This window comes from Sander lucioperca, chromosome 2 (assembly GCF_008315115.2).
Source record: "Sander lucioperca isolate FBNREF2018 chromosome 2, SLUC_FBN_1.2, whole genome shotgun sequence".
NCBI lineage: Eukaryota > Metazoa > Chordata > Actinopteri > Perciformes > Percidae > Sander > Sander lucioperca.
This window is the reverse complement of record NC_050174.1, coordinates 37495972-37521211: the sequence shown is the minus strand read 5'-3', so window position 1 is coordinate 37521211 and position 25240 is coordinate 37495972. Positions and strand designations below refer to the sequence as shown.

Sequence of the window (25240 nt, the reverse complement as noted above, 5' to 3'; positions counted from 1 at the left end):
AATAATGATAAATTTCGGAGCCGTGTTTGATTTGTAGTACACTGAAAAAACTTGTTAATGAAGCTATATGAGAACACAGTAAGTAAACATACGGCAGCTTGCCAAGAAGTTAGAAAATGTGTCTTCATCTCCCGGTTTTTGTCGCAGCTCCGGGTTGATGTTTAGAAACCCAACTGTGAACTGTGTTAGTCTCAAAACATCAACAGTGACATCAGGGGAACATTTGGGATTTGGAGGTGCTGTTGCAAGATACTGATAAAGAAAGTGTCGATATACTGGACTTTGATGGAAAATAATGTTAAATTATGTTTTGAACAAAATGAGATCTCTCACTGACTTACAGACTTAAAATATAACTGGACAGAGCATAAAAGGTCACAACAGAATCCTGACCTAAACAAAAGAAAAGCGAAGAAAAGAAAAAAACAAAAAACAAAAAACAGGAACATCTCATTACATGTCTTACTTTTGCTTCCTTCAGTCCCCAGGAGGATACTTAAAGTTGAGACTGAATAGAATACAGTAGAACAATAGAACAGCAGCAGCCGTTTGACAGGCTCCACAGTCCAGCGAGTATCAGTGCTGAAAAGCTGCCGACCACACAGAATCCCTGCCTCCGTCTCCTCAGCGGGGAAAATAAAGTTGAGCATTTTCCTCCTGACAAAGTGACAGTGGCAGCTTTAATCTATTTGCAGCACCATCCGAAAGGAGATAAGTCCCAGAGGCCATCGATCTGCTAAAGATTTCTGACGCCCGTCCATGATTGTCTTTGTCCCGCTCTGCCTCCACCGAGACTCTGAAGTGCTGATGAAAAGGTTCGGGGGTTTCCTCCGATTGCTTATTAAGAACGCTGATTTGCTTTAACTGGATTTTTCACCGCTGCTTGTCGTTTCACTTTTTACACAGTGATCTCTTGTTCCTCTAAGCTCTTTCTCCCTCTCGTTTTCTCACTCATTCTTTTCGCCCTTTCGCTCTCCACATCAATGACAAGTTTGGATTTCTCTGATTGCTTATTAAGGACATTAATTTGTTTCCCCCTTCTTTCCCCTGATACCTATCCTTTAGATTTCCCACAACTCAAACCCCTTATTTAGCTTTCTTCACTTTTTTTAATACCTCTTACTCTTTCCCCTCTGTCGCCCTCCTGCCCTCTCCCTGAATGCTGACCTCTGGGTCCACAGGGGTAATCTTTATTGTCCACCACCCTCTGACAAGATGACAGCGTGACAACAGCAGCTTTCAGAAAACCCTAATTGCAGTGTGGCCTGCCCTCTAATTATATTAGTCTTCACTGAGTAAAATAAAAATGGAAATGAGCAGTCTCAGTGTGCAGAGATTCATTACCAGGCGGCCAACTGCTGTGATCGAGCTGCTTTTGTATTTACACTGAAAGTTGAGTGCATTTAACTGATGTTCTGATTCACAGTGATTTACAATGATCAAAACACAAGAACAAGGGGAGATTTTCCTCGATGGCCAACATCACAGGAAGTCATTGAATAAGGAAAGCAAAGGTCAGAGGTCACAGCAGCCATGACAGCAGATGTAACAAAATATTCACGTCCACTGAGGGATCATCAATCATGGAAAAGAGCTACAAGACGAAACAAGGTTTAGACTTTATATTGACCCTAAGCAGACAGAAGTATGGCCCCTACCCTCAACTCGTTTGCATTGCGGAACCAAAATGTCTAGAAAAAAAACTAGTTTTGGTCTAGTATTTGTTCAGTTGTAGCATGCAAAGTTGCGGCAAGGTAACTGAACACTGTCTGAGAAAAAAAAAAAACAGTCAAAAATATTTAAGTTCTTTGAAAGAGATGAACACTATCAATCTGGTTGCCGAGGCGATGCAGAAACATCAGACCCTGCCTGACAAGCACAGGGACTGCCCGAGTAAACGACTGCGGTCAAGCTAACCCGTCTCTCACATTTCTGTGTTGAAGCCTTGCGTCTCTGTCAAACCCGCTCCTGCTAGAGTTGGAGTGCACCCGTATTCTGACCTTTATGGTAAATGCACTGAAACGGCCCAGGATATGACTATGTCTGCTTTTGAAAATAAGATGTTAACACAAGAGTATATACACAATACATATATGGAAATAAGATTAATTAGATTATATTCACAGGAAGTATAAAACGTTACCTGTGTCCCTTATATATTAAGAGATCCTACTAAAGTGTGAGGGAAATTAATTTATTCTTTGATTTTAGGCTGCTGGGGGGAAAATCCAGACAATGACTCATACATTTCAATTAAGGACAACTCTGACTACATACACTCAAAAAAACATAGACTCAAAATCAAGTATTTTTACTGTGTCAATTTAGATAATTTGTAGAAATTTGTACCTTGAAATAGACTTGAGGTGTTAACCCTTACCTAAACGAGTCAGTTCTACAACATAGTTTAAGGTGAGGTTGCGTTGGTTGTATTCAAATCAATCAAAACAAATGACGTGTTTGTTCAATTAAAACATGTTTTTTTTAGGAAAAGTGACATCCCTAGTAGCTAGGATGCCAGCATGTGATCACTAGGGTGTCAGGAAGCAGTAATGAGGGTGTCAATAGGCAGTTAGGAGGATGTCAGTAGGTGTTAGCTGGGTGTCATATCTAAGTGAAACTGGTTAGCCCAGCTGGAGCCTGCAGCAGGCGGGGGGGAGCAGAGGGTCGGGTGGGTTGGATGGGTGGGGGGTACTCACTGTTACTTACTTGAACGGCTTCTCCCCGGTGTGCGTGCGGATGTGGTTGTTGAGCGTTGTGGCACCAGCGAACGCACGGCCGCAGTAGCCACATTTGAAAGGTCGGTCGCTCGAGTGCGTCACCACGTGGTTCCTCAAATCTGATGGCTGGGAGAAGGACTGGGAGCAGTGGCCACACTGGTATGGTCTGAGAGAAAGGAAAGAGAGACGGGGGAGAAGATAAGAGTGAGTGTGTGTGTGTGTGTGTGTGTGTGTAAGTCTTTGCTCTTTCCAGGTCTTTAAGTTTAGAGCTGGTGTTATAATCAAAGTTTTGGCGGCACCTGGAAGTTGCTCGAAGATAATTTGCATATTTAGTTTTTATAATTATTCCTCTGTGGTACATTGTAATGCTGCTACCAGCTCTGTTTTTTCAGTTCTTGGTTATTTTTTCGAATCCTCTTATTGTGAATTTGTGATTACGTTTTGTTGGAAGACTGATTTAATGAAAAGACTGTGAAATTAATACTTTGTCAGATAATCTGTGCAATGCATGGCCACTTTGAAAAAAATCTCTTTTCTGTTGTTTAGGATTATGCACAATATGAGGTATGCAACAAATAACAGTTTTTCTTTGGAACATGACTGAGAACTACTGAAAGTCTTAATCTATATGTGGTATTATGTTGTGAAGATGGGTCGTTTCAATGGTATGACACGGAAATCATTCATTCATTCCTAGTACTTCGTAGCGATGGTACTTGGTAGATCTTGGTAGAATATTTATTATTATGATATATGCTGTGGTTCTGTTTCTCCAACTTTTGTCAGTAGTTAGTTAGTTAGTAGATTCTCTTTGAGTTTTTCACTTTCCAAATCGCGGGTGTCAGGATAGCAAGTGTCTTATGTTGTATAGATGTTTAAAGTTCCAGAGACAAACTTGTGATTTCTGCTTTAAAAGTTGATTTTACAGATAAATACGACAATGAATGAATGACACCTGTGATGGCAGTAGCAATACTACAGTGTAAAATACTCTGTTACAAGTAAAAATACTGACTAAAATACAATTACCTCAACATTGTACTTAAGTATAGTACTTGAGTAAATTCCACCACTGATGAACAAATACAGACACACATAGGCTCATAACATGCAATGCAGACAAATAAATATTAAGACTGCAAACAAAGAGACACACAAGCAAACACAGAAAGACAAACATTACAATTACTACTAAAGAAAACACAAAAACACACATAAGAGCACACAAACACACATTAAGACACAGAAACAAATAGAGAGAAATGAGGCAAGTAACCACAATGTAAGGTCTGTAAACACAGATAGCCTACACAGATAGCCCACACACACACACACACACACACACACAGGGCAGGGGGAGTGGGACACTGCTCCGGTAACCATGGCAGCATGACCCTCATCAACAATGCAGGCCGAGATCACGACTGAACCATTTATCACTGTGTGTGTGTGTGTAGTTAGAGACAGTAACAGAACAAGAAAAGAAGATAGAGATAGATATAAAGAGATTTTGTGTGTTTGTGTGTGTGTGTGTGTGTGTGTGTGAGTTGGGCCCATAGGGAGCTCACAGTGGGAGTGAATCAGACTGAAACAAACGACCAAACAATAGCTGTGTGTCTGCTAATAGAGTGTCCAGCTTTCATACGGCAGCAGATCTAATCTTACACTGTTTCTATTTATTGAGCTGAACACACACACCGTCTGCTGCTAACATTAGTTATTTGGTTTTAACTTACAGGACACTTCAAGTGTAATCACAGCCTCTCTGCTGATATCTCTGCATCCCCCTCGCTGTTTTCCATTATCATTCTTCCAGCTTCATTCCCATTTACAGAATGTCATTCATTTCATTTTTTTGAAACATCACAATCATCAATGCACTTTTCTATATTATTGTAAGCAGTAACCACCCATCAATCAGCAGCAGCTGCAGTGTTGCAAAAAAAAACTAAACTTGTTAAATTACTGTCACACTTTTCCCTAATTAGGAAGATTTGACAACAATTATGGAGCGAAATGAAAAAATGCAGTAAAAAGTTACCAGTTAGATAAACTGGAAAAGTAATGCATTAAATGTAATTTAAGTACTTCTTATATTACATTTTTGGGGACTACCATCATCATCACCATCACTACACTTGCCCTTATCTTAATTTTCTATAATTAAAAACATGACACAACCGTTGTTTTGCTGTTGAGTTGAAATGATGTCTGGCGTTTTTCCCGCTTTGAGTTAAAAAAAAAAAAAAAATTATTACAATTACAAAAAGCTGTACCAGGATGCTTAAATGTGCTCTGTTAATCATGGCTTACATGAGCTTTAATCTTTATCCCTCAAATTCCACAAAATTTAATTCAGTTTTTTTTTTTAAAGATTATTGTTTGGGCTTTTCCACCTTTATTTGACAGGACAACTAGGTGAGAAAGGGGGGAGACATGCGTCGCATGCGACATCGTCACAGGTCGGATTCGAACCCTGGACTTCTGCATTGAGGTATAAACCTCTAAGTATATGTGCGCCTGCTCTACCCACTGAGCCAACCCAGCCCCAAAATTTAACTCAGTTTTAACAATTATTTTTAAACTTTTTTTGTCCTGGATGGATGAAGGTAACAAAACATTACGTTTATGATGTTAAATAATTTGTACATCCCTATGTTCTAATCTCCATATTCCACATGGTGTAGGTAGGAATGTATACTATGTACTGTGCTTATATATCACTTTGAGACATATATACACACATATACATGCCTTTCACTGTACCTTGTTTATTATCACTGTGTTAGTTGTTAAAATGTCTCTGCAGCGGTGAATTCGGGACAAATTCCTGTGTGCTGCCTGTAGTCGCAAATTGAAGCGATTCCTATTCTGAAACCAACAAGACAAAACTCTGACATCAGTACCTTACAAATAGGTAAACACCCCAGAACTAGAATAAAACAAATAGACCAACATCTTCACCCCTCCAATAAATCTAAAACACCTACAGTACCCTGAGAGGATGTAGAAACACACATGCACGCACATGCGCGCACACACACACACACACACACACACACACACACACACACACACACACACAGGGAAGTAATAAGAGTAAAATAGTGTAATATAAAATCGAAAAATTCTCACTTGCAGTTTTCCACATAAAAGGCGTCTCGCCGTGGGGGTCGGTTCATTTATCAGCCGGCTGGTCTATAAGTTCACGCCTCAGTGGGCCGCACCTCTATTTATTAGGTGGGTTTTCTATGAAGAGCTGCATTGATTGTGAATAGTTTAAGTTGATGAATGTGTGGATATTATTTATTAAGGCAGCAGGCCGGGAGATTAATGCCCGGTTATTGTTTATTACAGCGGAGAGAGTAGGAGGAGGAGGTGAAGCACAAACACCCCCATCACACACACACACACACACACACACACACACACACACACACACACACACACACACTTACAGGTATGTGTATATGCAACTAAAATATTTGCACACACAAGCACATGCAAATATGTTATTGTGCACAAATGAATACACTTTTGCACACAATCACACATATGCATGAATTACCACACACATAGTTTGGGTATTTATACCGTGTTGTAGCTGAGCATGAACCTCATACAATCAGCAGCCGAAAATACCCAAATCACCCAAAATACAGCAAAAAGAGGAGCTACAAGTTAAACACAAGACTAATATTTGCATTATTTCTATTAACAATAAAATGTCTGAAAATAGAGGAAAATGCCCATTATAATTTCCCTGAGCACAAGGCGATGTCTACAATTGTCTTTTTTTGGCCAACCAACAGACCAAAATCCAAATTTACAATCATATAAAACAGAGAAAAGAAGCACATTATCACACTGTAGAAGCTGCAACAGCTAATGTTTGCCATTAATCCTTGAAGGAAAGATGAATCAATTATCAAAATATTATCAATTATTATCAACTTACCCGTGTTTCTTTTACTGATATTTCAGGAGATTCAGCAACTGTTTATTATTGTGTTGCTAATTTCCATTATCAACAATCATGCTCTCTCTTTAGGGGTGTGCAAAAATAAATCGATTCATATTTGAATCGTGATTCAAGCTCTACAGATTCAAAATCGATTCATAGAATTCCAAAAATCAATTCATATTTATATATATATAAAAAAAAATAACAATATATATATATATATATATATATATATATATATATATATATATATATATATATATATATATATATATATTAGGGCTGTCAATCGATTAAAAAATGTAATCTAATTAATTACATACTCTGTGATTAATTAATCGAAATTAATCGCATACATAATTAACGGTGCCTGAACCGATACTTTTTAAGAAAGTAAAAAAAGAAAAGAAAAAAAAGGGTACTAAACAACAGCTCGTGACATTAAAGAACGGCTTGTTTATTGCTAAGGCCATATGGTCAAAATTAAATGATTTAATAATAATGTATAACAATAACGATAACTTATTTCACTAGTAAATTGCTGTTGAACGACAAAAACAACCACCAGATGGGAAATGGACATTTACAATAACTTCAAATGCACCACAAGTCTGTAGTTTACCAGTTTCATTGAACGCACCGTCTGTGTTGTTTCTCCGACAGCAGCTGTAGATTGTTACATACCGGTGTTGAATCCTCTACAGTAAAACACAGTCAAACTTTACACCGTTTAGCGTTAGCTGTCAGCATTTTAACCGTGTTTAATCCAGCTACTAGCTAGCGGTAGGCTAACGTTAGCTGCTGTTGAGTATAGTGTTAACTAGCGTCATGTGCAGCGGTGTTTGTGTTGCCTGTATCGTCTTCAGAGCACCAGAGAGAAGCGCAGACATATCAGTGGCACCAGATTTCGGTAGCCAGGGTTGGCAGGAAGAAGATTTTTACAAGTAAATGTTCCAATTAATGATCCAGGCAGCACATTCTTGTCTCCCTCCTTCATTTTACAGTCCAATGGTGGCTAGAACAAGCGTCAATATGGAATAGATTAATCTGCGTTATTTTTTTTAACGCGTTATTTTTTCTCAGATTAATTCATCGAAATGAACGCGTTATTTTGACAGCCCTAATATATATATATATATATATATATATTTTTTTTTTTTTTTTTTTTTTTTTTTTTTTGTATGTATACTGCAATCACATGGGAAAAGTAACTACATTTACATACTGTGAATCGTTTTTTTTTAATCGAGAATCGTTTTTGAATCGAAAATCGATTTTGGATCGAATCGTGACCCTAAAAATCAAATCGAATCGTGACATTTTCTGAATCGTGCACCCCTACTTCTCTTGTTGTACTTCTATTTTGCAGCTAACTAAGAAGGATCTCTTGGTGGCTGTTAGCATCACACAGTTATTCAGTGTGACGTTGTTACAGTCTGTTGACAGCACACAGACAGCCAAGTATGTTCAGAGTCAACACCACGACAGGCTAAGAAAAACACAAAATAGACGCTTCGATTTGGTTCACAGGCAAACTAATAATACTTGGTTTGGACGGGCGATGAGAGTAGAACTGGCTGCCATGTTGTTCCCACTTAGCCTTGCCTCCCTGTGTGTGTGTGTGTGTGTGTGTGTGTGTGTGTGTGAGATCTATTCATTTTCAACACGTCTGTGAAACAGGGTTCAGGACAATAAACCTTGTGTTGCCTTTCAACACAACATATGGTAACAACAACAGAGTCAGTGTCAACGTGTCACAGTGTCTACACCTTTAACACATGAGCTGATGACAGAGACAGAATGTGTGTGTGGGACCCAAAAACTGCATGCCAACAAGCTCCTCACTGGTCCAACTATTAAGACTACATGGATATAAAGTTTCTTGGCACACATACATGTTTTTATTTCATCAGAGAGATCAGAGGTCACGGAGGTGGTCAGGAGCAATGAAAGCAGGGCAGGACAACGCTTCATATTCTGCAACATTTTAAAACAGAAAACTACACCAACAAGTGGAATACTGTGTCCAACAACTCTATCAGATCATTACACAGGAAGGCAGGCTTCATAATAAAAAGCCTCTATAAATGAAGCCCAAACACAGGAAATATGGGAATAGAGAGATATGCGTCTTAGCCCCTTAGCCACTGTGATAATCTTTCAACATCGTATTTTGTCTGAAATCTGATTAAATCTTATTCTATTAAAACATGTGAAAAGACAATTATGTTTCAAACACAAATCAACTTGTTAGATGAACTTTGTAGAATCAACTGTCATTTTCTTAATAAAAGTGATTTGACTGACACACATTTCTGGCTAAGGATAAAGCTGATGTTATTTTTTCTAATCAACCAAACCAATAAATACAATAATAATTCCACAAATAGATACCCACAATTGTAATTTATCCTACTACCAAATATTGTTTGTGCCTGACATAATGTATGACTTTGTGCAACACAACACTGTCATTAAAATCTAATATCTCATTATAACCTCTAAGGTAACAGATAAATAATAATTTCTAGATGAGGATAAAATCTAGTCTATTAGGACTCCAAACCTTTTTGAACTGATGTGCCACATAATCCAAAAAAAGGAGTAGAAATGGTTGTTGGGACCGTCCAGGAGTGAGTTAAACATTATCTTGTCAAACAAAGGATTTCCAGCTAACATGTGCTCAGAGACAATGGGCCTGAGACAAAGAAGGCCTACTTGGAAAATTCCGATCCAGGTCTCCTCAGGAAAGATGGTTCATCACCCATTTTCTAACAACGGCCTGCATGCAGACCTTGCAGCCTAAAAGTCGCACCTAGGTGTTACTGCACAAAATGGCCGAAACACCAGGAGGTCCTGCATTCCCATTGGTTCAGAGGTACCATAAAACCAGCATGGAGCCAGGTCTGGTGGCCTGAGCTATAAAACTCCATGTCACCCCCCACTTCTCGTCTTTTGCCCTGTGACTTTGGTCACTACAGCATGACACACAGAAACAAATGCTTTCCACCTCAACTCCAGTTGACGACAGGTCAGCACTACAAGTTTGTGCTAAAACTTCCATTTTTGAAACTAAGTGGACTTAATTTCGGTGCTGGGAGCACCGTGGATCCTCTGAAACCACTCGCCAGTGTTTTCATATCTGCAGGAGAAGGAAACAACGTTTTTCGTCTCAAGTCGACTCTAGCTCCCTTCTTTCTGCCCTTTTTGGAAGGAGAGCTTCCTCTGATCTGCTGACGAGTAGACACGGACCCCCGTTTCTTTCGTGGAAACCTACGATCAAACGGACTGAACACACAGTAAGAAGGCTTACGTCTGGGCAGAGATAAATAGTGTGTTTTATTAATGAGTAATTTGCTATTGCTGCTACTTTGTGTTACCATTAATGTGATCTGATTAATACAGCGCTACTGCTGCGCATGTAATGTATTAATCTAGGATTGTGACCGCTGAGTCAAATCTATTCTGTGAATGTACTCTGATCACGGTGCATTGTTGATATGTTGTGTTGAATATGTAGCTAGCTTGTTCAGGCTGTAAATGCTACTTTCTGCTTCTCCCACTGCTGAGGAGTTTTAGGTACTGTTAGATCCAAGTATATATATATATCTTTCTTTCCTACTTCTCTAACCTTTCTCTCACACACACATATATGAACACATAGCTAGTTACACACACGCGCTAAGGTGAACAGCTGGCCAACCAGCGAGTCACATAAACTGCAGACCGCTCCACAGTTCTGCGCTCCTGTGTCTCCCTCTTGTCAACCACACGTGTGCAGACACGTTAGCTTAGCAGCTAGCCTATTGTTGGTAGCACATAGCTTAGCCTGAATGAGCTAACGGCTAATCTTAGGCCTAGCCTATCAATACCGCCCTCTTGGGGTGAAACAGTTTTGTGCAGCTCATAAGAGTAGCCATTTTTGTAGTCTTTGGCTAGACTACACCTCGTCACCCCCTACTCTTTCACACTCACTCTCTCACACACACACACACACACACACACACACACACACACACACACACACACACACACACACACAGAGGGTCTCCCCACATGCTGTTTTGTTTTTGCTTTGTTTTGTTGTACTTAGAAGAAACGTATATTGGTTTTAATTAATCAAAGGATTATTGATTGGCCATTGATAATTTTGAAGTTAATAAATTTACTATACTTTAATTAGCAGTTGTTTGTGATTATTTGTGTATTATTGTATTAATTGCTGGTTAAACACAGGTCAGTGCTCGGATTTCACCCTTCCACTGACAAATGAGACTATTCCACAGTTCAATATTGGCCCCTGAAGTTTCAGGGTGGTGCCCCGTTTTGATTGTTTGTTGAATTGATAAAGTTTTAATAACCATATTCATAACTTTATTAATATTGATAAACATCTTTGATAATATGCCAATAATCTGATCTGTACCCCTACGTGTACCCAACATGGTTAAACGAAACTGACTAAAACAGAAAACAAAACAAGAACACTGACCACAAAATAACGACAATAACCATCACAGTACAGTAATGTGTTCAGGAGGTAAAAAAATATTCTTTTTGGTTTTTGATCTTCAAAGTTGTTTTTGGATTCGACCTCTGTGACTAAATGAAACTGTGTGTGTGTGTGTGTGTGTGTGTGTGTGTGTGTGTGTGTGTGTGTAAGTCTTTGCTCTTTCCAGGTCTTTAAGTTTAGAGCTGGTGTTATAATCAAAGTCTTGGCGGCACCTGGAAGTTGCTCGAAGATAATTGTGTGTGTGTGTGTGTGTGTGTGTGATTGCAGCATGCAGTGATGCAGAGTGAAGTGTGTTGATTAACCCGTACGTATAGAGTCGGTCTAATCTATACGGAGTTATATCTGCGCTGTGAGGACAACTCGTCTGTCCGCCTATGTATGAAGACATTATTCCCCCCCGAGACCAGCAGCTATAAATCACCGCTCCCGCCTCGTCAATACGCAATCAATGGCTCTCTGAATACGCACACTCACACAGAAGACATCCAAGCACAAATAAAATCACTGGTAGACCCCCATACAAACACACCAAACTCCCTTTCCTTCATCTACTTTTCTCTCTGTCTTTTCCACCAAACATCCATCTATCTTTTTGTGTGTTTGTTTGTTTGTTCCTTCCTATCTCTCTCTCTCTCTCTCTCTCTCTCTCTCTCTGTATTGACCAACCTATTAAAGCAGAAAGCTCACATAATGCCCTCTCATCAACCAGTTGTTCTCATCAAATGAGCCTAGAACAAAAACCAAGCAAAAAAGCCAATATCATGTCATCACAGAGACTGCCTTGAGGTGTTTTGGGGATTATGGGTAGTGTAGTTTAGGAGGAAATTAGTAGTCATTAAGGAGAGCTGTAAACCTTTTCATCCATTGACGTATGACAAAAGAACACAGGACACTTCTTCTATCTTCCACTATCTTACCACTGCTTGTCTTTGTTTTAATGGTCTGAACAGTTGTAATCAACCTCTGCAGTGTTTCCAACTTGTCTATTTAATTTTAACATGTCTGCTTTGGCCCTCTACAAGAAGGGCCAAAGCCGGCTCTACTTCCTGCGGAAACTCTGAGGCTTCTACGCATGCGACAGGATGCTGCAGACGTCTGTGGTGGCCAGCTTCTATGCTGCTATATGCTGGGGGGCGGATCGTGAGGGCGCGAGGCGTTCAACAAGCCAACTGTCCACGACATGCTGGTTGAGACGAGCATCTTCAGCCCAAGACTTATAATAACACAGAGGTGTTCCACCGAGTGGCTCAGGAGGTCATTCCTGCCAAACATTTTTAACTCGTCCCCACTCCATCGCAGTCTGGGCATCAGTGGACTGGGAGGCTGCTGAGGTCTTTCTGGACTAACAATTACAATCTGCAAACTCTGGCAAAGCGCAATACATCTTTTGTACATATAACTCATAATAACATCCATTTTGCACACCCAACGCACAGCAAAATCTGCACACTTTTAATTTAACTCATATTATATTAGTACTTGTGTTTTTGATATTTGAGTCCCTGCACTATTGTTTGCTCTGTGTGGTTTCGTTCGTGTACTGCTGCTGTGACTTTCCATACATCCATCCAGATGTAGGAAAATAAAATGAAAGACAAACATGGATATACAGATTATATCTGCCAGCAGCTTCTCATGCTTTAAACATGTAAGTGCAACAAAGTTAAAACTTTTTTTTTAAATAGAACAGAAAGGATGTGAAATTTACCACCAGAACACAGACCTTTGCTTTAACATTTTAAAATCCACTCTTATGTAGATGCAACACAAAGTAGGGTTTTCATGTTAGTGGCAAACATGACAGATAAAAATAGACTTTAAAGGAATTTCTACAAGCCCGTCCATCACAGTGATGGATCATTATAAGTTACTACTGCGGCTACACGCTGAAAAAAAAAGAATAAAGTAATTTTTCAACACATCTGTGTGTCCAGCAGGGACAACACACATCTGTGTTAGTGTTTAATGCAAATATGTCCTCACTGTTGCATGATAATACATCTTCTAAATGTCAACAGTCTTGTTTTAGCCTGACATGCAAACATTACAATTTTGTTATTGTGAATTTTCTAAGCTCACACAGCAGCAAGTGAGCCTTCAACTAATGTTGCATTTTAACATCAATAAATCATTTATATTTTGAGACCTCACTTTGATTACTACAAAACAATTATGAGCACCACTAGACCATCATTTTCTTTGGGGTGTGCGACACATTTTTAAGCGTGTAGTTACAGTGCAGTCCTTAAGAAGGTTAGTATTTCATTTAACTTCATGTGGACACAGCCAGAAGGTATTGATACTATTGATTACCCACAATGCTTCCTCACCTCAAAGCTACCAGTGAGCTGAGCAGATAGCCGAGCAGAGATGTCTTAACTACATATATTTAGATTCCAACTCTCCTATTTTCTAAAATCTAGAGTTAATCCAGTCAGTTAACAGGTTTAATATTTTAGCCAACAAGTTTTAATATATGTGACAGCCAACACTTTTGTAACGGCAAATGTATGTGTGTAAATCAAGCTTAAAATATCATACACGAAAGTAGATCATTAGAGTTGATCACTGAAGGTTAACTGGACTCAACAGACGGCCTTCGGCACCAGCTCATTGACAGATAATGTCTGTAGAGACACAATGATGAAGGTCAAATTTAGACGTTACTGCTTTTATCTCCTTCAACAGACAAAATGTAACAACAAATAGATAATTAGTGATCATTTAAAGTTAAATTAGGCTAATTAGAGTGTAATAGTAATTGTAGAGTTGTACTGTGAGTGTTAATTAGCAGGTCAGATGCCAGTCTGAAGTCCCAAAGGTCTAAGTGGAAAATAGCAACCTCAACACTAAACGTCCTAAAACTGCTGGTATTCTGGAGAAACCTCATGGCCTCAATGGTTTGCAGCTTTTAATATTTATAGTCCCAGTGGATAAGAGCATAAGATACACCAAACATAAAAATGGTTAAGACAATTTAAACCTCCATTAAGTGAAAATATCACCATGAATTCATTGACGTGTAAATGCTGGACACATCCAAACCAAAAGCTTTTTCAGGTTCATATTTGGGGAAGCGTCTTGCCTTGTCAGTTATCTCAGCTTGGGCTTCTTCAGTTATACAGTTTAACCTTAAACATGCTCCATTACTTATGTGAGATTATTGGAGTATTTAGTAATAAAGAATGTTTAACTGTATCACTGGAAACACTGAAGAACCCAGAGCTGATGCCAAGTCATTGACAAGGCATTGCTAGATGGTAAAAACAAATGACAAAATGAACATTTAATTCCTCCATAAAGTAAACTCTGTATGATACACACTTTCAATCAGATGTAAACTTTCTGTCCTTTGATATACAAGCATGATATATTTATATCATGTGGATATATCCATATACAAATACATGCTTTATTCATAAACAACGTGAACCACCAGAATTAAATCTGAATTGTGAACACTGGAGATCAAAGTGCTTAGCAACAATAGCCCATTTTTTAGTAAAGTACTAATGGCTCTTTTAAACACCAGTGCAGTAAACACATCAATCATAAAAGCCGTGGTTATTAATTTCATTCATTGCAGTGGTTTATACTGCATTGCTTTGGTAATATGTCAAATCTGTAAGTGGAAACGCCGTCCATTTATGTTCTTATTTGTTTTTCTAATTCATCACTCATCGTCATCACAAAACTTTAACAGTATCCTACATCCCAACAACAGTTTAAAACTGAATCGAAAGCACTTCCAAGGCCTCATTGACATAAACAAACTGCACCTCTGATGATGGATTTTGTTGAAATGACACACGGGGGGGGGGGGATATGACACAGAAGACGAAAAAGTTCAGAAAAGAAACAGTCAGCAGAAAGAAAAAAAAACTGAAAGAGATGGAGCTGGGAGGAGGTGTGTGGTGTGTTTTTTTTTAAAGCTGATATAAAGAGCCATCAGTCTTCAGCTCCAAATGTTCCCATCAAGTAAACATCAATAAATATGTATGAAGGTAGAGGGAGAGGGGGGGAATGAGAGGGGGAGAGAAGCGTTAAGAAATCAAGTAGGGAAAGGAAAGCCAGGCTCCTTTATTCACAGAGCAGCCACACTGGTTTAATGTCTAAAGACTGAAACCTGTCTCTTCAAAGATAATACAGATATGTGACTAATAAAGTACAAACCAACATAGTGTTAGTATGGTTACAGCTTTAATGTTCAACCATCTAAAAGACCCCTTAAACTTCTTTACGGTCCAAAACCACCTAAAGGAAATCTAGAAACAACACAGTGACCACAAAAACACTGAAGGACCCTAAGAGTGTCCTCAATTCATGTTAGAACTAGGGCAGCACGATAGTGAAAACAAATTACATTACAATACTTTCTTTCCTGCAATATATTTTGCGATATTAAATAATAGCCTGACAGGGACTTTCCGAGACTGACAGGGAGGCCAGTTGGTTTTACTTTACTTGAGGTCAAGGGAATAATTCATGACACCGTTAAAAAAGCATTTGACAGTGTAATCAAACTTTATGACATCTTTATGACCAAGTCATAAAGATGTCAAGTCCAAGTTGTTTCACTTTACTTGAGGTCAAGGAAAATATTCATTCCACAATTATAATGGTCTCATGTCATGGTTATGACAGTGTCATGTCATGCTTATGCACACCCCTTTAAATAAAGGGTTACACTTTACTTGAAGGTATCTACATAAGAGTGACATGACACTGTCATGAACGTGTCATAAATATTATAAACAAGTCATAAACATTTATGACATAACGCTTCTTTTAGTAAGTGTCATTCGGTTTTTGTCATGACAAGTTATGGTTAGGGTTAGGGTTAGAGTTAGGGTTCATGTGTCCTGACTGTGTCATGACAGTGTCACATGTTCATGACAGCGTTATGTCACTCTTATGTAGATACCTTCAAGTAAAGTGTTACCCTTTTACCTTTGCTTTTTTTACTCCTGAGCTGCTGTAACAAGTGAATTTCCTATGGTGTGGGATCAATAAAGTTCTTATCTTATCTAAATGGTGATGACAGCAAAAAAATTTAACACCAGCAAAGCATGGCAAATGAAGTGTCAGTGTTTCAAGGCCTCCTCAGTGACCACAATAACCTTTTAACCACCACTAGAACCACCTACAGGACTGCCACACACTGGCCTATAGGACCTCTTTAGGGGCCAGCGGAACCACCTACAGGACCAATAACCTCCTTAATTACCACTGTAACCACCTATAGGTTGTAGAAAACTTCCTCAATGACCACTATAACCACCTATAGGTTGTAAGATGAGACAAGATAAGATTGTATTATCCCGAAGGAAATTTGTCTTGGACAAAAAAACAATAACTGCTCTTTAAAGTATTCAACACAACATAGTGCATACATACATAAAGTACACAGACACAGATTGCTGCATCACTCTACATGGACATGCTCTTGTTGCATGCAGAGACTGCCACTAGCCAACAAAATTGCACACTGCCCGTTGTACGACACATCATACTAGTAGTCATTATATGTGCCGTTAAGTGTAAGCCGCCTTATCAACATAAAATCCTGATGTATGTCTGATGCTCTGACTGACAACATGAGGTTTGAGTCAGATGAGCTTCAAGTGTGAATTTAAATCATCAACATTCAGATAGAAGCTCTAGAAAATAGGCTGTCTGAAGCTACAGGAGGTGAGCTTGAATAAGGGGGCAGGACTTTGGGCAGTGATGCTGTGATGGGCATGCTGGTCTAATCCCAGTCCACATGAGTGTGAGGCACAGTGAGGCCATGGAGCTCCAGGACTCAGGCCTGTTTGGCTTGTTCAGCTGAATTTTATCTGCTCCTCTGTTCCATAAAACCTTCCTATTGACAGGCAGCTCCACATCGACCCTCCTTCCCCCCCTCCATATCCAGCCCACATTTTTCTTCCCTATGAGTATTAGTTTATTGAATAAGTGGCATCTGTTTTCCTGGCCCCGTCACCGTAAGGCGAGGTATTTCTCACTGACGCACAGCGTTGATTTATATACCGCTCTGACTCTCCCTGCAAAAAATAAAGCTAAGCAAAAAATTTCCAATACATCCTCCGTCTCCCCGACACACATACACAAATACAAACACACACATCACATCTCCTCTTCCTCCCTCCACACTGTATATAATTAGGTTGGCAGATGTTATACACACTCAGACAATTTGACACTCTCTTCACTCCTATCCACAAACTCCCACTTTCTGTCACACACAAACGGTGTGATGATGAGACAACCAAAGTAATAAATTACTAAACTAAATGTCTGGTTTGCCGGCTTCCTCTGAAAAACTGCAACGACAGGTTTTAACTTGAATGCTGTGTTGTGTTCATCAAGTTAATGCAAAAACAAGTGTTTCTGGCTATATTACAAAAGACATACAAACACTGATGTTGTATCAGTGTCATTCTATTCCCCTCCCAAAAAGGAAATGAATGGAAAATTCAAAATGTATTCTTTTTTAAGCCATCAGAAGTTACAGGAAACAATCTTGAAACGAGCCAGTCTTGATTTGAAATAAACTATTTGGAAATCTCAGGACTGTAACAGCGGCTATCAAAGTTGGAGAGGTCATTCTCACACTCACACTGGAGAGGGCACTTCAGCATCTTGGTACACAACAATTCATGTAATCAATACAGTTTACTGTTCTTACGCTTACAAATTCTGTTTTATATTGAATTGCTTGTGGTGGGAAGAGATGGATGAAAAACATCAGGACAACAATCTTTATCCAGCATTAACATTCATACAGAGATAACATTATCTCAAACTTTTAAATTAATAAAGACATTTGAACTCAAGACCAAACATCTTTATAGATGCCTGCTTACCTGTCTGGATTCTGTGGACAGACGTGCATCTGCAGCAGGATCCTCTGGGTGAAGGTTTTGAAGCACTGGCCACACTTCCACAGGTGCCAGTCGCTGAAGTCACTGCTTAGCTGGCTGGTGGAGGTCGGGCTCGCCAGGACTCGCTGGTTCTTTGAACCCAACTGGCTGAAACTGGAGTCGGACTGAATCCCAACCCCAACCTTGTCCAACAGGGAGAAATTTCTAGGGCAGGGAGAATGGGGGAAGACCATGGAGCGCATGAGGGTGGTGGAGGGAGTGGAAGAGGAGGAAGACGAGGGTTTGCCGTTTTTGCTGAAGGATTGGAGTGATTCCTGCCTAGTCATTGCCTCCATCACCGTGGTTGGGACGTTTACTGCAGACAAAAAAAAAAGAAGACAGAAATTATTTGGTTATGCAGGTGTATTGGTTATACATTTGGTGGTTTCAAGAGAATGAGTTTTGAGACTTTCACAATAAAAATCCCCTAAAGTTAAGGAAAACAAAATCACAGTGCTTTCTTACACTGCTTACGACTGATCTGTGGTTTATGCCAAACTACTATAATTACTAGCCACTAGTAACTAAGGCAGACTAGTTCACTTTTAACCAGGAACTCAAAACAGTTTACATCACCTGTGTGCAAGATCAGATCCTCTTATTAGCGCATTTCTAATTACTTGTGAATTCACCTTTACACCTTTATTTGAACTCATAATGTTTTCCTTTGAGGTAAAGGAAAGGTTAAGAACAAAAACAGGTCACAATATTATGGGTCATCAGTCCTTTACCTGCCACCCCAGGTGAAGCACACTGAACCCATAAATCTGTCCTGGACTCCACCAGTCTGAGGCTGAAGGCGAAGCTCTTTATTTATCACTAAATGCCTGTGGACGTATTCTGGACACATCCAACTGGGGGGGGAGTCCGTTGAGGCAGTCCCACAACATACTGGAGGGATTACATATCTGACATGGCTTTGGAGAGTCCAGGATCCCAAGAGGGGCTGGAGGACATGGCTGGGGACAAGGCCAGCTAGGTTAACTTGGCCTTCTGAAATCTTTAGAGCGACAGCACACTAAATGCTATAAATATACTTATAACTTGAGTTTTATCCATCATCTGGACAAATTCTCATGTGTGCTGTGTTTGATGAATAAAATCAATTCAGATTTTTGCTGTTGTGACAGAAACAGAAAGCCAGCCACATTGTCCTAACTGAGGCCAGATCCGCCTGGCTAGCCCAGGGCAAACATGCAGCTCCTGGTTCCAGTGAATGGAATTATGGGTCTAGTTAGGCTGGTTGGAGTCTGTTCGTTAGTACAGTTACAGTGACATGTTGTTCCTTCCTCTGACCGCAGAAATGTTTCTCAAACTATGGCTGAGGGCCCAAACAGGGAATCCAGCCTGTTTCTGGTGGGTTACCACATGATGGCAGTCCTGGTGAGTTTTCATTTACTTGGATAATCCCACTACAACTGAGGCTCAGGAGGTAGAGCTACCACTATACTACAACTGGTATTTTTACAAATACTCCCACAGCTAGTATGGCAAACGCTACTTCTACTGATTCTATAAGAACATTAAATTACAGTCTTTCTTTACATTAAACTTCATCTGTATTTTATTTCAAATAGTTTTAATTATTATTATAAATTATAGTGCATTCATCCTTTGTGTAATGTATTATTAAAGATTTGTATGTGTTTTATGTTTTATATTAGGCACTTTGTTTGTCTGTTTTGATAAGAGCTTTGTATCAAAAAATCTGAACTTAGAAGCTGGCAAGATAGATGAATGAGGCAGATAAATTGGACAGCTTTACAGTAGGATACATATATAAGTGTTGCTGGTCAAGTACAATGGCATTAACAGGAAAAAATACATTACGTAAAAGTGTGTAAATTAGATTTTGGGTGAACCAGCTGGTGCCAGCTGTCCTCACTTGACCAAGAATTCAGCAATGTTCCTTTTCTGTGGTCTGACCAACTGACAGACCTGGACTCCATAACCCTTCATTATGTGTCACATTGAAATGACATTAAAAGGGCTTGTCTTACTTTAACTCACTGTGGATGGTTTTACTTTTCATTCTGTAAAACCAGTTTGTTTGGAAAAACTTGGCATGATCAACTGGTAGAAAATCCAATCAACTGACTTCCTCTCTCTGACACCAGAGAGTCATTTGTGCCAACAGTGAATGTGAGTTGAACCACGACAATGATTTTTCCCAAACATTAACTAAGTAATTTTATTTCCCTAAATTTAACCAGATATTAAAGATGGTGGCCGATGCAAATTACCGGTACTTATTTTGTTGTTTAGGTAGGAAGACATGTGGGAGTTAATTGTGAGGGGCCAGCATTAAAGAGTTATTGTATTTCTTCTTTTCTTTTTACCTCTGCCAAGGAGGTTATGTTTTCAGTTTAGTTTGTCTGTTTGTTGTTTTTTTTCTCGGTCAGCATGATTACGGAAAAACTACTGGCCCGATTTTCATGAAACTTGATGGAAGGGTGTAGCATGGGCCAAGGATGAACTCATCACATTTTGGAGCAGATCAAAATCATGGGACGGATGCAAGGATTATTTTGAAAATAAGTTCCAAATTGGGAAAATTCACACTGCGTTAACATTGTGAAATAGGGCACGCCTTGGCGGAGGTCTGCGCTCTCCGAGTGCCCTTCCACTTTAGCCATGTTATACCAGTCCACCATCTCTTTGGGATCATTTTCCTTCTCAAGCATCCACAGTACATCTGAATCAGAATCAGGTAAATTGCCAAGTAGGTTTTCACATACAAGGAATTTGCCTTGGTATTTTGGTGCATAACAATAAACATATTACGAGAAAAGATAAAGATAAAATTCTACATTCAAATTCTAAATCAACATCGTCTTTTTGTTTTGTTTAAAGCCCTTATTTCAGCACAGTTGCAGATCAAGATTAGGCTACCCTAATTAGTATTACTATTTGTAGAATTACATTCCAGTAGCACTGTTTCCGACTCATGAGATCCAAACATTTCCAATGACAAAATATTCAGCTTCAATCCATATTTGTTGGCGTTTAGCCTTTTAAAAACAAAACAACACAGGGAGGCACGGACCTGTATTAACCGAGTAGACTAGCAGCAATCTAACAAAACCATAATTACATTTATATAACCAAATTAGGATTTTGTATTTTTTTGTGACGTTCGTATGACGTTTATGTCATAAAATATGATGACAGACATTTTAAGCTTCATTCTAAACCCTTAATTGAAGCTTTCAATGTAAAAAAGGCATTTGGTAGAGCCCTACAAGAAACATAAAATATAAAAAAAAATGTTATAAAAAATATGTACAATACACTGGTTTTAAAATGAAAAGAAATGTACAGTTCCTGAACATATTATCACTAATCCAAGAGGATCATGTGTCTTTTTTCCTCCTCTCTGTAACATTGCTGTGCTGCCCCTCCGCAGTCAGGTCATCATAACCATTTTCCATCCTTCATCAGCTCACCTCTGTCATCAGGCCACCAGGCTCCATTGATCCTCTAATAACCTTATGAGGAGATAATTACACCATTTGTAAGTTGCCCGACGGCACTATTGACGCCTGCGTTACGTGCCGCTTAATTCATTTTGCTACAAACATCGCATATACAGAAAATGCTAGTCAATACGGTTTAGGGTGCGCATGAAATGCATCATCAAAATGGGAGAATTATGCAGATGCAGTTTGCAACACTGCAGAGTCTGTCTTTTCTTTCTTCATAAAGGGGTGTGTTCTCTTCCAGAGGGGCGAGACGTGAGTACAAACTGATTACAGATCTCAATGACGGAGCAGAGTGCAAAGTTTTAAAAGCAACTTAAAAGCAAAAGGAGGGAAGAATACGGGATAAGTATCACCTTCTGTCTCTGTATCAGTCTTCCTGTTCATCTATCAGTTCCAGCCTCTTCCTTCTCTTTCTCTTCTTCATTATGAGAACCATATGACAAGCCCTCCCAGTCATCATGTTTTTTAATTTTCTGTTCATATCTCGTTCTCTTTGTCTTTCAGTTTGACAGTATGTACATTACATTCAACAGCATGCAGAAAAAAGTCTAACTAAAAAAAATTTATCCACAAAAAATTTTAGGAATGTGGGATGAAACCACAGACCCCCAAAAACATCTGTGCATCCAGACTGGGGAATATGAACAACGATCTAGAATGCAAATTCTGAGCTTAACTCAAATGATCTTAATTAATTACGACGACAATGACTTAGGTATGTTACATAAAGAAAATGACAGAAAATGTTGGAACACAATCACTTTGTTTAGTAATCTATTATATATAGATAGATATAATAGTATTTTTGTGCTGACAAAATGATATTGCACACTGAATATTGTTTTACCGAAGGCTGAATACATTTTATATTTCTATTATTGTTAATATATCCCATGAACTTCTTTCTACTTTTCAGCTCAAAGCTCATTGGTTCCCATTGGACATACAGTATATTTTCAAAAACACATCACAAATACATAGTTTCATTTTTAAAAAGGCTCAGTAATTTCCTAAGATAGCTGGACATTGTAGATTTTAGCAAACATTACACATAAAGGAGGAAATAGTGCACTTGTTGTTTCTATTTCTATTTCTATTTTCCGCTGGGGAATAATCCCCATTTGCTGCTTTGTTAGTATTTGGGGCAGCAAGGGGGTGTATGTTTACCCTGTAAGAGTGCTGGATTCTGATGAAATCACATATCACACGAAAGTCCAACTTGTCAGGCTTCAGGTATTGCGTTTGTGTCTAAACTACTGAACCAATAAGCATCCGGTAAGGAGCTACTGGCAGGTACTGCCGTGGCTTACGGTAGGTGTGTGTGATGGCTGTGACTTTTACTACTTGTCAGTAGATACACTAACTGTTGGTTTCACTCTGCACATGGGACTTTCAAATTATATATGTTTTGTCATATTGACGTTGATAAAATGTAACTAACTAAATGGGAGAAAGTTTGATTTTGACTCCAGAGACTCCCCTGTTGGTATCTTTGCTTCATCTAAGTGTCTATCTGTCTTCCTCTCTTTACTGGTATGAAGTACAGTTCAGATTGTGTTGCCAAAGCTTTGTTAGCAATCAATAATGATAAGTTACCAGATATATTAAAGTCTTATAACATCAATAGAGGCAATTATCATTGTGGTAATAATAATATGTCATATTAAGAAGAGATGTGAATATAAAGTACAAAGGAATTTACTGCAGAGGTGGAGGGAATAGAAAACACCTCCACTTTCTTCATTTCTTCTGTCCTACCTTTGCAAATCTTTTTACTGTATCTCTCTCAATTCTCTACTGAGCTCTTCATCCCTCTCTTTCTATTACCTTGAACCATACTCTTCTTCTCTTCTCACTTCTATCTTCCCTTCACACATATTATTGATTCTCTTTTTCTATCATCCCCTTCTCCTCTACCATCCTCTCCTCTACTTCTACTTTTCCTCTTTTCTCCTATCCTTGCCTAAAAAATGTGTGTTACAGAGAAGGAGCAGATAAAAGAAGAGGAGAAGGAGTAAGAGAAGCAGAGGAAGAAAAAGACAATGACAAGTCCCTGTGAAGTGATTTTTCCTTCTCCGTCGAGGCACATGTTGTTGTTGTTAGGCGGCGGCCGGGCTGTGGAGCGTCAAGCCGACAGGCTGTGATTGGATGGAACGTGCATGAGTAAACAACCACAGGGTGTGTGTGTGCTTGTATAGTGTGACGAGTGTGTGTTCGGAGGGTGTGTGTGTTCTTTGTTGTGTATTGCTGTGCGGTTTGTGTGTGAGTGATCATGTTTCTTGAGTGTATGTGTGTGTGTGTGTGTGTGTGTGTGTGTGCGCTCAATTTTTCTACAACTATTATTTCTTTATCTTGGCTTACATTGTCACAAAACGGTTTTCACTGATACACTAATTTGTGGATTCTGACAGCTTACATTTCCTTAACTGAAAGATTGCACATTGCAGTAACTAATTACAGAAGTTAGATACAGAGATACAGGGAACTGTGGCTGTACTGGCGAGGTCCCAGTCTAAATGTGCTTCACCGGCGCTCTCTGCAATAATAAAGGTCCAAACTTTAAATGTCTGTTCCACTGAGGACACAAAGTCACAGTCCTGCTGTCTCCAGTGCAGAGTTTTGACGTCACATTCATCCTTTGTGGGCAGCAGATAACGATGCCATGGAAAGCCCAAATGCAGTTAGTAGCAAACTGTCTTTAATTCAGAGCAGAGTTGCTGTCTTTCAGTTTGTACAAAAGAAGCGTAATCTAATTTCACGTCATTTGGATGTGAACAAACTTTTTTCACTGCAGGGTGGAACAAAAGCAAATCCTGCTGTCTTTGTTTGCCCTCTGCCAGTGTGTATGTTGGTACACAATGTATCTGTGTGTTATGTACTTCTGAGGACCAAATATGTTCACATGGATAGAGACAATTTAATTAATCTGAAATCTTGAGTTTTTGCTAAGCACAGGACTTTATTTTTTATTTGATTTTTAGTTCAGATTTCTGTTCTGAAAATGTATACAAATGCCTCATTTGCCTACTTATTTAAACATACAATTTCAGAAAACTTATAATACAAACAAATGTAGTGTCTTAATGTTAGTAGTATCAACTGGGTAGGTTTCTTGGTGATATCTTTGAGTGAACATGTTTACCCTATTCACTAGATGAAAGGTCAGAGGATCACCAAAGTCGTTGACCATGAACTGTCATTATTAGATTATTAGTTATTAGATTTCATGTCAATCCAGTGATTGTCAAGATATTTTGCTTTTGGGCTAACATGTTGCACCATTGAACAGACATGACGATCACTTCATACAAACAGCTAATACGGTTTTAAAAAGTTATATATTATTTTTGTTAAAATCAATAAAAAAGGAAGGAATATACACGCAAAACAGGTCCTCATAAACACAGTAATACAAATGTGTATATGTGACTGTGTAGAAGCTGCCACAGTCCTGTCATGATGAACGATGGCATGTAAAACAAACCAGTTTGTGGCCAAACGTCTGTAATTTGCAATCAGCGCGATCTCATTTAACTGCGACTATGTGAAAGATGAGCTCCTAATTTAATTCATTTCAATTTGGATTCCACAGATTAAAACTCCTTATTCATGTTTTGTTTTTTTGCTCTATAATTGTG

At 38.9% G+C, this 25240-nt stretch overlaps 1 protein-coding gene across 1 annotated transcript in view; it reads right to left on the bottom strand.

Annotated features, from left to right (window-relative positions):
• The window catches only part of prdm6 (PR domain containing 6), a 107278-nt gene that overhangs the window by 3206 nt on the left and 78832 nt on the right, over positions 1 to 25240 (bottom strand). Inside the window, exons 6-7 of the mRNA XM_031305460.2 lie at positions 18064 to 18436; positions 2710 to 2886 (exon numbers count right to left, since the gene is read on the bottom strand). Coding sequence (XP_031161320.1) covers positions 2710 to 2886; positions 18064 to 18436 — 550 coding nt within the window. The remainder of the gene's footprint in view (positions 1 to 2709; positions 2887 to 18063; positions 18437 to 25240) is intronic.